This window comes from Pseudopipra pipra, chromosome Z, assembly GCF_036250125.1.
Source record: "Pseudopipra pipra isolate bDixPip1 chromosome Z, bDixPip1.hap1, whole genome shotgun sequence".
NCBI classification, from domain to species: Eukaryota; Metazoa; Chordata; class Aves; order Passeriformes; family Pipridae; genus Pseudopipra; species Pseudopipra pipra.
This window is the reverse complement of record NC_087581.1, coordinates 20,938,733-20,953,884: the sequence shown is the minus strand read 5'-3', so window position 1 is coordinate 20,953,884 and position 15,152 is coordinate 20,938,733. Positions and strand designations below refer to the sequence as shown.

At 37.1% G+C, this 15,152-nt stretch overlaps 1 protein-coding gene across 4 annotated transcripts in view; it reads right to left on the bottom strand.

Annotated features, from left to right (window-relative positions):
- The window catches only part of LHFPL2 (LHFPL tetraspan subfamily member 2), a 119,583-nt gene that overhangs the window by 48,215 nt on the left and 56,216 nt on the right, over positions 1–15,152 (bottom strand). For 3 of the 4 annotated variants that reach the window (XM_064642454.1, XM_064642453.1, XM_064642450.1), the window contains exon 2: positions 13,403–13,454. The exons of the other annotated variant lie outside the window; for it this stretch is intronic. In XM_064642454.1, coding sequence (XP_064498524.1) covers positions 13,403–13,454 — 52 coding nt within the window. The remainder of the gene's footprint in view (positions 1–13,402; positions 13,455–15,152) is intronic. 4 annotated transcript variants of the gene reach the window in all.

Genomic DNA, 15,152 nt, shown 5'->3' with positions numbered 1-15,152 from the left:
AGTTTCAGGTTTTAAGAAAGTTCACAGAAAATTCCTCACCAGCTTGAGATCAGGCAGTGTCAGCTGGGAGACAGCAAGTTGAAACAATTGCAAACTATTCTGGAGAATATACTAAGTTAGAAAGAGATTCCATGAAAGCACATTTCAATGTGTCTTGGCCCAATATCCTTTTCCAAACAAGCATGGTGTACTTATTACTGTTATAGCAACATTCAAACTGTTGCTATAGAAGCTTACCAATCAGCCTCCCATCTGCTCAGCAGCTCTCTATTTTCCTTCCCTTTTTGAGCTAAAGTCATCTTTAAAATGTGAGGATAGCAGTAAGACTTCAAACCTGAGACCACAGACTCTGCCAAGAACTAATGTTTTCTTATTAATCCTGGAATAAGATAAAACAACAAATCCATTGCTCACTTTCAGGAAGAACATCTTTTAACTTACAGATCACACTTCACTGGTCCCTCTCCAGTCATACACAATTACAGAATAAAAGTTATCGCTCTCACTAAAGGCATAACAGTACCCTCTTTTTAGAGAAAGAATTACAGATTGTCCCTCAGACCCAAAATTAATGTTTGAATACTGATTATTTTTTATAACATATAAATGGCAGCTTAGAACAACAAAGAACTTCACGAAGCAACTTTGCATTTCAAAGGTGGCAACTATGGGTAAACAAAATACAGTGCTAGAATACTGCACTGACAGAAGCTCCATAATTTATAGTTTCTACAACACTGGATGAAAAGGAGCAGAAGTTAAGCAACACAATGCTTTTCTCTGAATATCGCTGCAGGAAGGCTTTCCACTCAGCAAATAAAGGGCTGGAATCTGCTCTTGGTTCACTAGTATTCAATATGCTGCACACAACTTACCAAATGTCTGTGTGATTTAGCATCCCAAGTTTTCCTTTTTTCCTTCTGCAAAACTACAACTCCCCTTAACCTTTTGTGCTTCAGAAAGGACAAGTGCCTGTGAAGGATTGCTCTGTACCAAAACTGCAATTGTTCTGCCTTGGAACAAAGGGGCACAATTCAATTTACCTTTTGAAAGGAGCAAGTAGACAATTCTGCTCAGTTATAACTAACAGATGTAACTACTATCTAGTACTAGATAACACTAATGCTAACATTTAAGAATTAAAGGTGGTAATAATGATCTGTGACAATGACTCTTATTTTCTTGAAATTATAAAGGCAGGACGTTAATCAGCATAGTCATCAACCCTTATTGTGTAAGCCATCATGTGCAAGTCATCAAAATGCTTTAGCAACTGGAAAACTCAGTCTAGATCTTTATCAAGTGATGATCAGAATAATAAGATCACAAAGACTTGTGCATCCATTTCATTAAAATAATATGTTCCTTACTAAGAGTATGGACTTGATCACAAGTCAGCAAATCAACTTAATTCCATCACTGCTTAAATAACTTTTTCATGGCAAAAACATCTATTCTGTTGTAATAAATTTAGATCAAATAATAAATATTTTACTCAACAGATTTTGTTCTAGACTATGTCATAGAAATATCAGACTTAAGGCTTTGAGAGACAGATTTGAATCTGACTAGGTCTTTTCCTTCTTCCTTAAATCACAGAATTAAAACAATTTTTGTTCCAAAACAATTAGGGCAATGACAAAAGGTACAATGTTTTATGTGCTGTTCTCTGTTGCTCTCCTCTTTTTCAAAACTTTCAAAATGTCTGTGGCTAATATTTGTTACATTACTCTCTGGGCCTCTTCTAACACTGCGATTTATAGACTCTAGAGGTGACAAAATTGCCTCAAATATAATGAGGAGAAAGAAACAAAGCTACATAGTGGTGCTCTGGGAACAACCTTTTTGCAGGATTTTTCAAATAATATGCCAAATTCTGTGAAGTTCTAGATGAGCCTTTTAGCGTGCATGTGTTTCCGTGTGTTTCAACATATACTCCACTGTTAAAGGTGTAGTTACTGCTCACTGAAGCCAACCAAAGTTTTTCACCTACCTTCAGCAAACACTGGACAGATGTGTACCTGTGTTACTACAGATACGGAGACACCCTTCCTTGTTTAAACTTAACTGCATGCACACAAAGGAATAGCTCTTGAAAAAGACACAGCTGTTTCTCACTGCAAGGATTAAACCCAGGTGGATCGTGTAACAGCTCTTACAGTTGTGCTGGTAATTCCAAGTTTGAACATCGCCAACATTTTAAAAATGTCTTAAAAAACTGGGTGGATTAGGCCACCCTGGTTGGAAAATCTGACAAAATACATAACTTCATATAATGCTCACTGATTTAGGCATGCTACAAATTGCTGGACCTGTACAATAGACACTGCATCATTGCACCCTTTGCCAGTTAGGAAACAGGGCTAACACACACAAACAGCTGAGCATATGGAACTGATCTACAGATTAAACTCAAGTGGAAAATGGTCTCATTTTCTTTTCACCTTGGAGTCTGCTATTCTGACTTCTGTTTCTCATGCATAAGATTGTAAATATTCATATGAATATTGAAAGCCCGGCTTTATGGACCTATTTTGGAAAGCGATCCTGTTATTAAATGCATTATATTTTATAATGCATTAGCTTCCAATGAATTAAACTGTAAAGTTCCATTCATATTATTTAATATACTATGTTTAGCGAATATGAAGTCAAATTTATATAGTCCCTTAGTGAAGTATGGGCATAATTACTTAAATCAATACTTACTATTTCATCAGCTGGCACAGAAAACAAAGTTCCACCCTCAAAACACCACTGCACAGTTCCCAGTGTTATTAATTTCACTTTTATTAGCATGGATAATACCACAAAAACATGCTGTTAGGTGAATCTACAAGCATGATCCTGTAAAGAAATGTGCAACTATAGCTGATACCTATCGAAACCAAGAGAGCTCAGATGATTTCCAGCTTTTGTGATTTTATCATGAGTGTTTTCCTTGAGTCATACGTTTAGGAGCCTCAGCCATGGTGTCCAAAATTACATTGTACAATGTCATTACTGTAGTGAGGTGGAGAGGAATCTGCTACTTTACTTTTATGCATCAAGTCACTAAGCATGCAGGTGACACCCTTGGTAACATGTCAGACTATTTGGTATCAGATTTTGTTGCAACAAAACCAAGAGACAGCCACAAAGGTGTTTTTCATCTGTTAATGATAATTTCTGAGTGACAGTGCACTAAGATCCACATACATAAATTCCAAAGTGTCGTCTTTGTTGTGTACTTTCCCTAAGGAGAGAACTCCCATTTTTTTCCTTTCAGAGAAAAACAAGTATTTATTTATTGGACAGCTTACAATAGCAATGGCATGACGTTCCACCCACATATAGGCTGGAACAAGTAAAAAACTGCAGGAACATAGATAAAGCTAAATTGTCTGGGGATTTTTGGGGTTTTTTGTTTGTTTTTTTTTTTTTCTTCCTTTATCAACCCAATAAAATTAATGAGTACTATCAGTAAGAAAACAACACTGGCTGGGCCTCTTGCTAAAAGCTGTTATTCTGTTCTATAATTTCAAGACCGTTCAAATATTATTCAAAATGCATGTAAGAATCAACACTATCTAAATCAGACAGTGAGAGGGAAAGCATAAAAGTCTTGTAGTATAAACATGCTTACACATTTTAAAATTCAGCTCCTCTGTATATCCTTGAAACTCTTAATAAGTTTAGGAAAAGCAAGTGCCATAAACACACTGTCTTTCAATATCCACATAAACATCTGTAAATTCTAACCACTGTTGAGAGCAGACACTGCTATTCAGCTCTGACCAAAACAGTTTAAATCAGAAGAGGAACAAGAGAAGAAAAAAAACTTGTTCTCATTTCCCACCCATGGCACCCACAACCTCAAACCCAGACACTCATCACCTCGGTGAGCGAGCCCTTACACAAGGCTTCTCAAATTACTGCTTCCCACTAAGACCTGAAACTGGCTCCCTTTAACATCTGTTAATCTAATTGGTTCCTATGAGCCCGTAACAATTAAATCTGTTGTTGCAAGGAGCAACAGAGAAAGGGGATTTTATATATCCACAGCTGGGCTCTTAGCAGAACAAATGGACGGCATTTGACTCAATAGCTCTCATCAAAATCCAGTTATTAAGCTGTGAGAACAAGCCCCAGATGAAGGTGATGGCTTCAGCAAGTGGGCTGAGCTCAATGTTCTTTTTAGCTGCTCTGTCACAACAGCAGTCATAAAGGGGGACCAAAGGCTGCTGAACTTCTCTAGTCATCAAACCTAACAATCCTGGTGGAAGGTATGACTACTCACAGCAAATACGGATTTAAGAACTGTGTAAATAGAATTTTAGCATAATGTCTTATGACAACAATTTTTAGTAGGCCTGTAATAACAAGGAAAAAAGTGGAATCAAAGTCCCTGTTTAGATTCAAAATATTTTCACAAAAAGGGAAGTAATGCAACAGCTGAGCAAACTGAGCTCTTTACTTATGCAAAACACTTCAGTAGATTTCAAGTAGAAGTAACTCCTTTTTTTTTCTTCCCTAAAGAAAAAGTGAAAATGGAACAAAGCAATAGCCAGTTCAGTATCAGACCTGGTCCCTTTTCCGCAGACACTTAAGGACACTTAAGGACAGCTCTCTGTGTACTCACAGCAGACTGTCACCTTCAAAAGGAATTTTCATACAACTAAGCAATGTGAATAAGAGCTTGCAGACCAGGAGCTGTAATATCCTCAGTATCATCAGCCTACTGTGTTACGCAGAGGAATTAAGACTTCATCACAAGTTTTGTAGATATCTAAGTCCAAACATCTCACACTGAGTAAGCAAGCCCTGCAGTTTTCTTCCAGCGCACCAGATAATTACAGCTAATTTTTCGTCCTTTCTATAGTCTAGTTTTAGAATGACTTAGTGAAACTCTTCTCAAAGTGGTTTTGCTCTGTGTTCTCTGCTATACCTTCTACCACAGCATTACACCCAAAGAAGCTGAGCAGAATGCTATACTGACCAGACACCACAACTCTCAGAAGTTCCTCAATCTCTTGCAATAGTCTAACAGATAATGTGCCTCATTTACTAGCTCCTGTCTTAGGGTGTGGGAGGAACAACAAGTGTTATTTACTTTGTGGGAGTCAGCGAATTAACAGCTTTCAACCTTTGTTTTTTAAGAACTATCTAGCCACCATCTTTTATTTTTTTAATGGCTTTGTTTGTTATTCATCCCTTTCTTAATATGTTCCTCTAATTTTCACCAACCTTTGTGAAATTCCACAAAGTCAACTTTTTAAACAGAAACGTTTTTAACAGAGAAATTGAAACTCGGTACTTTTAAGTGAAAGCAGAAACTTTTCATTTTTCCAGAGTATTACTGAAGAAGGTCTATAGATGTAAAAATCCTTTTATTTTTTCCCTTTCTGGATGTTTTCTTAGACCATCACAACTACGGACACTTAATACATTCCATAACATCAGCCAAGAATTCATGTCATACAATTCCTTTTCTCTGATGACTGCACTACACTTCAAATATCTTAATTACACTTTATAATGATTTCTAATCAAACTCAGGCAACATTAGAAGGTTATTCAGTATGTAGAGGTATTTGATGCTCTAACACGTAAAATTATTAGCAGTGTGCCAACATAACCAGGTTTCTTCTAAGGATGCTCAAATACCTGGAAACACACACAACTCCTAACAGGCTTTCCATAGGTATAAAATTTTCAGTTGTGCCTCAAGACACATTTGAAAAAAACAACACAGCAATCTTTCAGACTGTTGCAAAACATGCTAAAAAATATGAATTTGCACAGGTAATCCTAATTCCCATTTTACTGTTGTTAGCTGAGTACCATCCTAAAACAGAGGTGATGAATTTTTGAAATAATTTGGTGAAATGTAGCACAAATTAAAGTGTGCTACTACTATTCATAGATTGCCTTTAATAAGAAGGAGCTATACACACAGATTGCTGATTAAAAGAAGTAAAAATAAATAGGATAAGGTCTTTCCTAGTTAAGAGCCATAGCATCTGGTCAATTTTCTTCTGATTCACTTAGATATTCTACATGCAGAAAAAGCATCATCCCCTCTATATATTCTGAATCATTAGTATGCTAGGAGTACCTCTGAGGTAGAGTCCCTCCAGCTGCCAGGAAAACAGTCATTAAAAAAAAATTCTGTAACAAAGAAAAACATCCATGAGCGGACAGATTGGTGAGAATGCCAGGAAGGTAGACCCAGAAAATGCTTTAATTTCATGGAGTATAATGTTGTCTTGACAGATGTGCATGCAAGAGTACTTTATTATCATACTTCTAACAGATTTGACAGTTTCAGGAAGGAATATGAACAGTAGCCAATTTCAAGAGAGAAATATGCTCAACACAATCTGGAAAACTAGTTGGATTTCAAGGGATGTTTTCGACCTCCCTAGTGTAGAATTTCTTTTTGTTCTTCTCAGCTTCAACTTTTCCAACACATGAAAAAAAAATTATCTGCAGGGAAGGATTTTTTCCTCATTTAATAAAATCCATAAATCTTTAGAGACTATAATTTTTTTCTTTGTCCACTGCATTAAATTTGACTCACAAAACAATCTTTATGAAAATATTTATCTTCCTGTATGATTTCTGTAAGAGGTGGATTTAAAAATCATACTGTAAAGGACAATGGCAACATTCTACCAACTAGACAAAACTATTTTGCTTTAGAGAAAAAAAAATAAAAGAGATAAAAATTGCAAAATGAAAGAAAATAGTCAGCCTACATTTAGTATAGCTTTTCTGTTTTCAATTACAATAATATATAATTTTATCTGGAGTTTTACCAATATTTCACCAGAATACCATTCTAATATTCAGAAAAATAAGATACTAAATTTAAAGGCATTTTTCATGGGCATCTTGAAGTATTTTAAGAGATGGGTCAGATGTTACCTCACCTCCTACCATCCATTCCTCCCATCGCACTGAGAGTCAGTAATATTCTGCTGTTTACTCCTTGTCCCAAGTCCTGCATTACCTTCCAGTGATCTTTTACTACCAGATGGAGGGAAGCACTGCACCTATGCAGAACTGCAGCAGCATGATCAGATCACTGCACTCCACTGTCAGGGATTCCTGATTTCATGTATTAGTAGATGTCCTTGATTAAGTCATACCTCATGCTGGTTTAAAAATCAGTGCAATAGAGATTTTGGTGGTTCTCTGGTATTCAAAAAAAGTTCAGCCAGAAACTTTTGCTCACCAAGCTGGCCAGTTCTCAGTTCATAACTCTCATTCAACGCTTTTTCCATTATCTGCCATCATAAATTATTGGGAAAAAATATTCTATATTCTTATGGTTCAATTCTACAATGTATTTAGACACACAGGTTTGAACAGCCTTCAACAGGTTATTTGCAAGCTTGCTTAGAGGCTGTAATACCTCCCTCCATTTAACAGCTTTGGGAAATAGTCTGACAGCTTCAATAGCTTAAGCTAGAGAGGGTCAGAAGGACATAGGAGAATTCTTCTATGAGACATTGAGTGCAAAGGGTAAGACAGCCTCAAGAAATGCAAAAGGAACTATTTATTTCAAGCAGTTCAGTTCTACTTGGTCATAAAGTTCTTGGCTCCGCCATTGAGCTCTGAGCACTGATCTACTTTCTGCATAATGTCAGTCACAGCCAGGGTAGAAAGTGGGTTTCAATGATAATATTGGTGACTCCTGACCACAGTCCTTCTCAATCTATACAGATTCTTCTTTCACTGACAGCTTCTTTTTAATATCTCTTTTCCCAGACATTATGATGGCCCCATTTCTAAGGAATTATTTCCATGCATAAGGTTAACACATCTGCTTATCTTCGGACATGTACACAGCATGGAACTCACAGATCATGCGCCTTTGAAACAAGTGAGTGTGCTGTAGTACATGGTAGAAAAAAGGGGGGGAAAAAAGAAAGGTAAAACATAGTCTATTTAGCACATCTGAAAATGAGTTCAAGCTCTTTTTAGTTCCAGCAGCTGCCTATAATGGAAAAAATGAAGATTGGCTGTTGCCAAAGAAGTGGGCAGTAAGAAGTAACAGATGTGAAATTTCAGCAACATCATTGCCTAGGTCAGTTGTACAGACAGCTTGAGAGCCAAGGTCCCTGCTGGGCTGCAGTGTTCTCAGAGACACACTTGCTTTTTTGCTGCTAAACTGTTGTTGCTCTTGCTTGGCTTAATTTAGTGGGCAACCTCATCCATGAATGCAATTGACAAGAAATATTCATGTCCTCATAAGCATGTGTGAGCTGTATGTAAAGGCTCTTCAATTAAAGTTAGTCACTAAATTTTCCAAAATCATTTTAACATTCTGTTTCTCTCATCCTTGGTCCAGCTCACCCCTCTTTATTTCATGGAAACCTATGGTGAGTGGGAAAGAAAACACAGGTCCTTCAACAAAAGATCTTATTACATAAGGCTCACAAAGAAAGTAAGATCAAAGAAACCGATATAATCTGTTGTATACATTTTTAAAAGAAAGGGCAGTGGTTGAAAAATGCCCTTCAGAGAGTCAACTCCAATTACATAAGTAATTTTCAAGATAAATCAAGTTTCTTGACAGAGTTTAAAGGGGAAATTATGAATACAAGGTCTTTAGAAAGTATCACATCAAGAGCTACTTCTCTCAGCTAAATTTGCAAGATTAAGTGGATTTCAATTTCAATTAAAATTAAATAAAAGTTATATTTAGGCATCAGAAATGTGCCTTGAAATTATACTGTGGATCACAAAGATGACTGTTACTTGAGGGAAAAAAAAACAATTAAAAGCTGTATTAGAAAAAAATACTTTCAGTGAAGAACATCTAATATTGGCAGCTAACATCAGCAGAACTGAAGCTGGGGTGTCACATCCATTGTGCACATGCATTGAACACAGCACATTCTTCTGCTGTGTTCAAAATCTGGTTGTAAAATGCAGCTCTTAATAAGCCTTGGTTTCCATGCTATGTCTCATCTGGTATATTTATTACCTGTTGCTGAAAGAAACAGTACTACTCTCCCCACCTAATTCCAGCTGCTTATTACATCTTTGTCCCTTTTGTTACATCTAGTAATTTCTCAGGCACAGGACAAGCCAAGCCAGCTAGTTATCTGGTTTAGTTTTCCTTCCCAGGCAGTTAGGTTCTTTTTTTTTCTGAATTAGCTGCTTACCTTAAACTCACCTTGGGACTGGGGGCTGATGCAAGAGGGAAGGAACAGGCTGAAGTGATATTGTCCCTTTTGGCATCAGCCTGCAGCTGTGCAAGACCAGATGCACTATTAAACAAGGCTCTGAAAAGTATTATGGCTTTCTTCTTGTAGAACAAATATTCAAGTGTTTTCAGAATTCAATGTCACATGGTGAGCTCCTGAGAGCAAATGAGAAACCCTGCAAGTAACAATAGTAATACTATAGCAACTGAAGGAATCCACAGGCACCAAAGTAGAGTGACATGAACTGAGACGCAGTACGTGGACAAAAGGCCTTGCAATCTAAGCTGACAAAAAGAGTAAGAAATTAATTAACTTTCCTAGTATGACTTAGTAGGTTAACAACAGAGGCAGAAGTCGAAAGCAGGAGTCAGGACAGGCAGTTCTATCTGTTACACCACACTTCTTCCTGTAGCAGCAACTGCTATTTAGTCACTGCTTGTGGCATGGCATCTCCACATCAGGAACTGCACTAAGTTCCAGAAATAATAACATTAAAATTAACCATTGTTTTTTCTACTCCATAAGCAAATTATCAGTTCAATGTGGTTTACAGCATCTGAAAGTTTCCAGTGCCTTCCCAAGGAAAGAACTTGAAACCACAATATTTTTCAGACTCAGTAACTTGTCCTTTCTTCCCTCTAATGACAGACAAAAGGAAAGAAATTGGAAAAAAAGTCCACTACTATTGTTTCTATTAAATAGAAGTGGGGTGCAATTTGTGATTAGTGCTTTAAAATCACCTTGAAGTTCTCTAAAGAAGGAATACACAAAGATAAATTATATGAAAAATAAAAATGAAAAGGCAAAGCACAGACACAGAAAGGAGATTATTCAAAGAGGAAAAGCAGTACAAGTATTTAACTTCCTATTTATTCTGGCTGTTAACAAAACCAAGTAAAACCAGGAATACTGGCCACACACTATTTTTCAATTCCAGAGGTAAAAACCCACCCTGTTTCTGTACCATTATCTACATAGTACAAAACTGTACTGATATAAACAAAGCCATATATCCCAAACCAAACAAAAACCCCAAAAATCTACTCCCTGTCCCTATCTGTATTCTGTTGTAAACTGTGTGGGTTTAACAGAGACCCTTTAGTGCCTCAAAACTATTACCAAATTTTCTATTTCCAGCTAAAGCATGGTATGACTTTATCAGAAACAAAAAAATGTAATTCCTGAAGTTACCATCATGAGGCAAAGTTCAGCACATATATAAGATGACAGCTAGAAAAGCTTGAGCAAACCACAGCATTCCTTCTTCTGAGTGTTACCACAACACAAGGAAACACCTTCAGAAAGGCACTCTACTCGCTTTCCCTCACCTCGGTTTCTCCCAGTTGTTCCCAAGGCCAGAAAGCATAACCCTCATCCTCCAGTGCCAACCTGGACCCTATCCAGGAAAGTTAGGTAAGTATTATCACCTAAAGAGGAACAGGACTAGATAGTCAAAACATTTATTTTCATGTAACACAGAAGAATATTTGTCACATCATCTGGCAGGTTTCAGAGCAGTTGGGATGACAAAAGTCCACAGTCCAAGAACTGCACCTTTGTATCAGCCTCTGTCAAAATTACTAGCAAGTGGCTGATGAAACTTCAGCTATTAAAAGAGTGGATCAAACCTCCAAATCCTCAGACACAAGTCTCACAGTCACTCATCAGAGTCCTGAGGCTAACACTCCCCAAGCACCCGCTGTTTTCCAGAGATGTTCAACACCAGCCTCTGCCTTTGCTGAGGCATCTCACTGGAGCATGGATTACCATCAGCTGTGATATGCAGGTCCTGGAAGGATCTTAACCACCCTGTACTAAGCAATCAATTTTTGGTTAGTAGCATTATATGGAAAACTACAATAACTGGTCCTTTTTTGCATTATACAATATCAGAGTCTATCTTTCATGTTTATTAGAAAAGGCATCATAAGCTTCTACCCTACTCATATTGCAACAAAAGGAGCACATATACAAGTCAGCAAGTATGGGAATGTTCTTATAATTACATTGAAACACTGGGGAGAAAAAGAAGAGGAAAAGAGTAATCAAAATACCAAAGATTTCTTTAAGAGATTATCAGAAGGTAATTTGATCCTTTAAATTTTTATCTTTGTTGTTTATTTCTTGCTTCCAGTTACAATTTTATGAATTATTTAACTGCGATTGAAGTGAAGATTTTTAGGGAATGAACTGCTTAGACATTTTCAAATGTTCCCCCAAGACAAATTATGCAAAGCCTTTGAAGAAAACCCAGACAACTAGCCTTTGTTGTGCTCATTAGCTCATCTGGAGAGAAATTATATTATTTACATATTTTATTATGAAGAAAAAGTTATAATTTCAGGGTTTTTTCCAACATATTAGATCTGCACAGAACTAATCTTATCAACTGTGCAATTTTACCAATCACTACTACACTTAACTCTCTATGTTGGCTTGCAACTGCTGCTGACAGTTGCTCAAGTTGTTGTTTAAGTTACCTTCACCTTAATGCATGTACTAGTGTTTCTATTATACTGCTAAGCGCTACAGGACTCCCCTCTTAACTGGTCTGAGGCACACTGTCTTAAAATAAGTTACATTATCTGTAACACTAGCCAAGAATCAATTTTAAATTAATAATAAGTCTCTTTAATTCTTAACTATCCACTTCTTAAACAGCATCGAACTTGAAAGAAAGAATACCTATATTTTTTGTTGAATAAAGATATATAAACTGTCTATGATGCTTTCATTCCAGTTGTGCACTAACGACACTACGAATACAGCATTTTAGTCCTGACAATTGTCAGGCAGTGGAGGATAGGGACACAGGGGTAGATAAACACTAGGCAAAAAGGAAATATCCAAAACTAACTGACAAATTCACTTATTTGCTTTTCCTGGCAAAATACAAGCACAAATAGAAAGGACATAGTAAATATAGAACTACATGAGTGCTAATATTCTAAACTGATAAATTCCTTCAGTTTTAACTAAATGGTATTTTTAGAAATGAAGAACAAGCATGATTTTCAGAGGTCACTAAAGCAAAAAATAATAAAAACAAGGCAAGGGTTGTTTTTATTTGCACTGTATTGGCCACCAAAGTCAACAGCACATAGAACCAAATACATAGGTGCTAAAAACTTATACTTGCTGCCAACAGCACTGAAATCAAATGACATCTCTTAATATAAATATGAAATTTTTCATATAAACTGGCTCTACTATGGAAACTAGAGAAACAGAAATATGACATTGTTCCAAATACCTATCTCTTGGCAAGAAAATGCAATTGCTTTCTGAAAGTATTATTATACTCCTCTTCTATCAGCCTCTTCTCCCAAGCAACTAGTGACAGGACAAGAGGAAATGGCCTCAAACTGCACCAGGGGAGGTTCAGGTTGGATATCAAGAACAATTTTTTCATTGAAAGGGTGGTTGAGCATTGGAACAGCCTGCCCAGGGAGATGGTGGAGTCACCACTCCTGGAAGTGTTCAAGAATTGAGTGGACATGCACTTGATGCCATAGTTTAGTTGACATGATGGTATTCAGTCAAAGGTTGGACTCAATTATCTTGAAGGTCTTTTCCCACCTTAATGATTCTATTGTTCTATTGTATTCAATGATTATTAAATACAATTAAGAGTTGATGAGTTTATCTCTGCCTGTGTAAGGCTCTCCTTGCCAGCCTAAACCTACAGATAAGGAAGCACAAACAATATATTTATAAATGCATTATAAAACTCACTTTTTAAAGTATTTGAAATTTTTAAAGTTCTTCCTTAGATCCTTCCTGAATCCTTCTCTAGTCAAAATGGTACATAATTAGCACCTAAGATGCAAAAAATCAGCAATGAGCACAGGGAATCAAGAAAATTACCTAACTTTACAAAGAACACTACAGTTTTTAATATAATAGGTCATGTTACCACTTCAACAAGTATAGACTGAACTGATGTACCCAAAATATTTTAAGTTTTTTCTAAGTCAGGGTGGTGTGGGGAGGAAGCTTCACTTATCAAAAGCAATCACTGAGACTACATCCTGTTCTTCTTAAAATCTGTGAATGCTCTGAAAAGGAACTTGATGCTCAGAAGAAAACATTCAAAAGCCATAACCTACTGCACATCTTCCATCCTTCAAGCAGCAGTCAAACTTCAGAGTCAGCCAGCACGTGAAAACACAGATAATATAATCTGAATTTCATTTACTTACCACTGTTCCAAGTCCCTAGGCTTGGTCAACCACTTCAGATGCCTGGCAATACCTAGAGAAATAATTGATGTAAAATGTAAGAAAGGTACAGAGCCAAAAATATGAAAACAATATTTATGATTAGTATAGGTGGCTGGAATGGTAAAAACTTTGCTTGTAAGAGATTACATGCACATGAGTAATATTTTGCTACCAGGACACTTCTGCTTGTCTAGAAATGCAGCATTCTAGACATCACTCCAACCACTAAGGAGCTAAGAAAAACCACAAACCGCGGTCTTGAGGAGAGCAGACTTTGGTGTCTTTAGGGATCTGTTTGGTGAAGTACCATGGGATAAAGTCCTGGACAGAAGAAAGACCCAAGAAAACTCACTAATATTCAAGGATGACCTCCTCCAAGCTCAGAAGCAATGCATTCCAACAATAAGAAAGTCAGGCAGAAATGCTAGGAAGCCTGCATGGATGAACAAGGAACTCCTTGACAGACACAAACAAAGTGAAACCTACAGAGGGTGGAATCAAGGACAGGTAGCTTGGGAAGAATTACAGAGGAATTGTCTGAGTAGCCGTGAATCAGGTTACAAAAGCAAAACCTCTGATAGAATTAAGCCTGGCCAGGGATGTCAAGGGCAACAAGAAAAGGTTCTATAGGTATTTCACTGATAAAAGGAAGACTAAGGAAAATGTGGGCCTTCAGAAGGAAATGGGAGATTTGGCCACCCAGGACATGGAGAAGGCAGACATACTCTGACATTTTTGCCTCAGTCTTCACCAGCAAGTGCTCCAGCCACACTGCCTGAAGTGCAGAAGGCACAAGGAACTACTGGAGAGGGTCCAGTGAAGGACTACAAGTATCATCATAGAATCACAGATTATCCTGAGTTGGAAGAAATCCACAAAGATCATTGAGTCCTACTCCTGGCTCTGCACAGGTCAATCCACAGAATCACACCACGTACCTGAGAGCATTGTCCAAAAGGAGCTGGGGGTCTGGACAGAAAGTGGGCTAAACATGAGTAAGGCAGCAAGGAGTGTCAAGAATATCCTGGAGTACATCTACAGGCTAAGATTCCACTAATAACCTATTATTTGCCTTTAGCCATCAATCCAGGAATATGCGTCTGGAACAGGTAATCCAGTTTTGGATCCCCAGTACCAAAAAGTAATAAATTAAGGTGATAAAAATAAGGTGAGGTTGATTCACCAATGCTGAAATACAGAATTTCCCACAGTAAAAACAAATCCTGCATTTTTATACATTCATCAGGACAGGATATATGAAGAACCTCCCCTTACGTAAAAGAACAAAGTGAGTCAGAAAGCCAGTATACTCTAACAAAGAGAGATAATTTGGCCTTGCTGAAGATGGTTTAACAACAGAAAAGCTGGTGCAGAACTTCTAACAAAGTGTGCTGCTGAGGACAGATGAAAGTGTATCAGGAGCACTGCAAAGTCAAGCACAGCTTAAAACAGCCTCTGAATTCTTGGCACATAGAATATTACTCCAGAAAAAATAAAAGCAGACCAACAAAAACAACTCACCAAAAAACCAATTGACTGGACCAACTAGCTGTGATTACTCCAACTTTTCTGTCTCAAAAAGTTAATATGGCAATGAAAATATAGCAGCGTTAGCACAGACAGAGACTACTTTTAAGAACAAAAAAGGCCAAATTATTTTCTTAAAACTGAAGTACCAAAAAATGAAGGATCAATTTTAAGTTTGTGTAAACAAATCTAATTGTCTGAG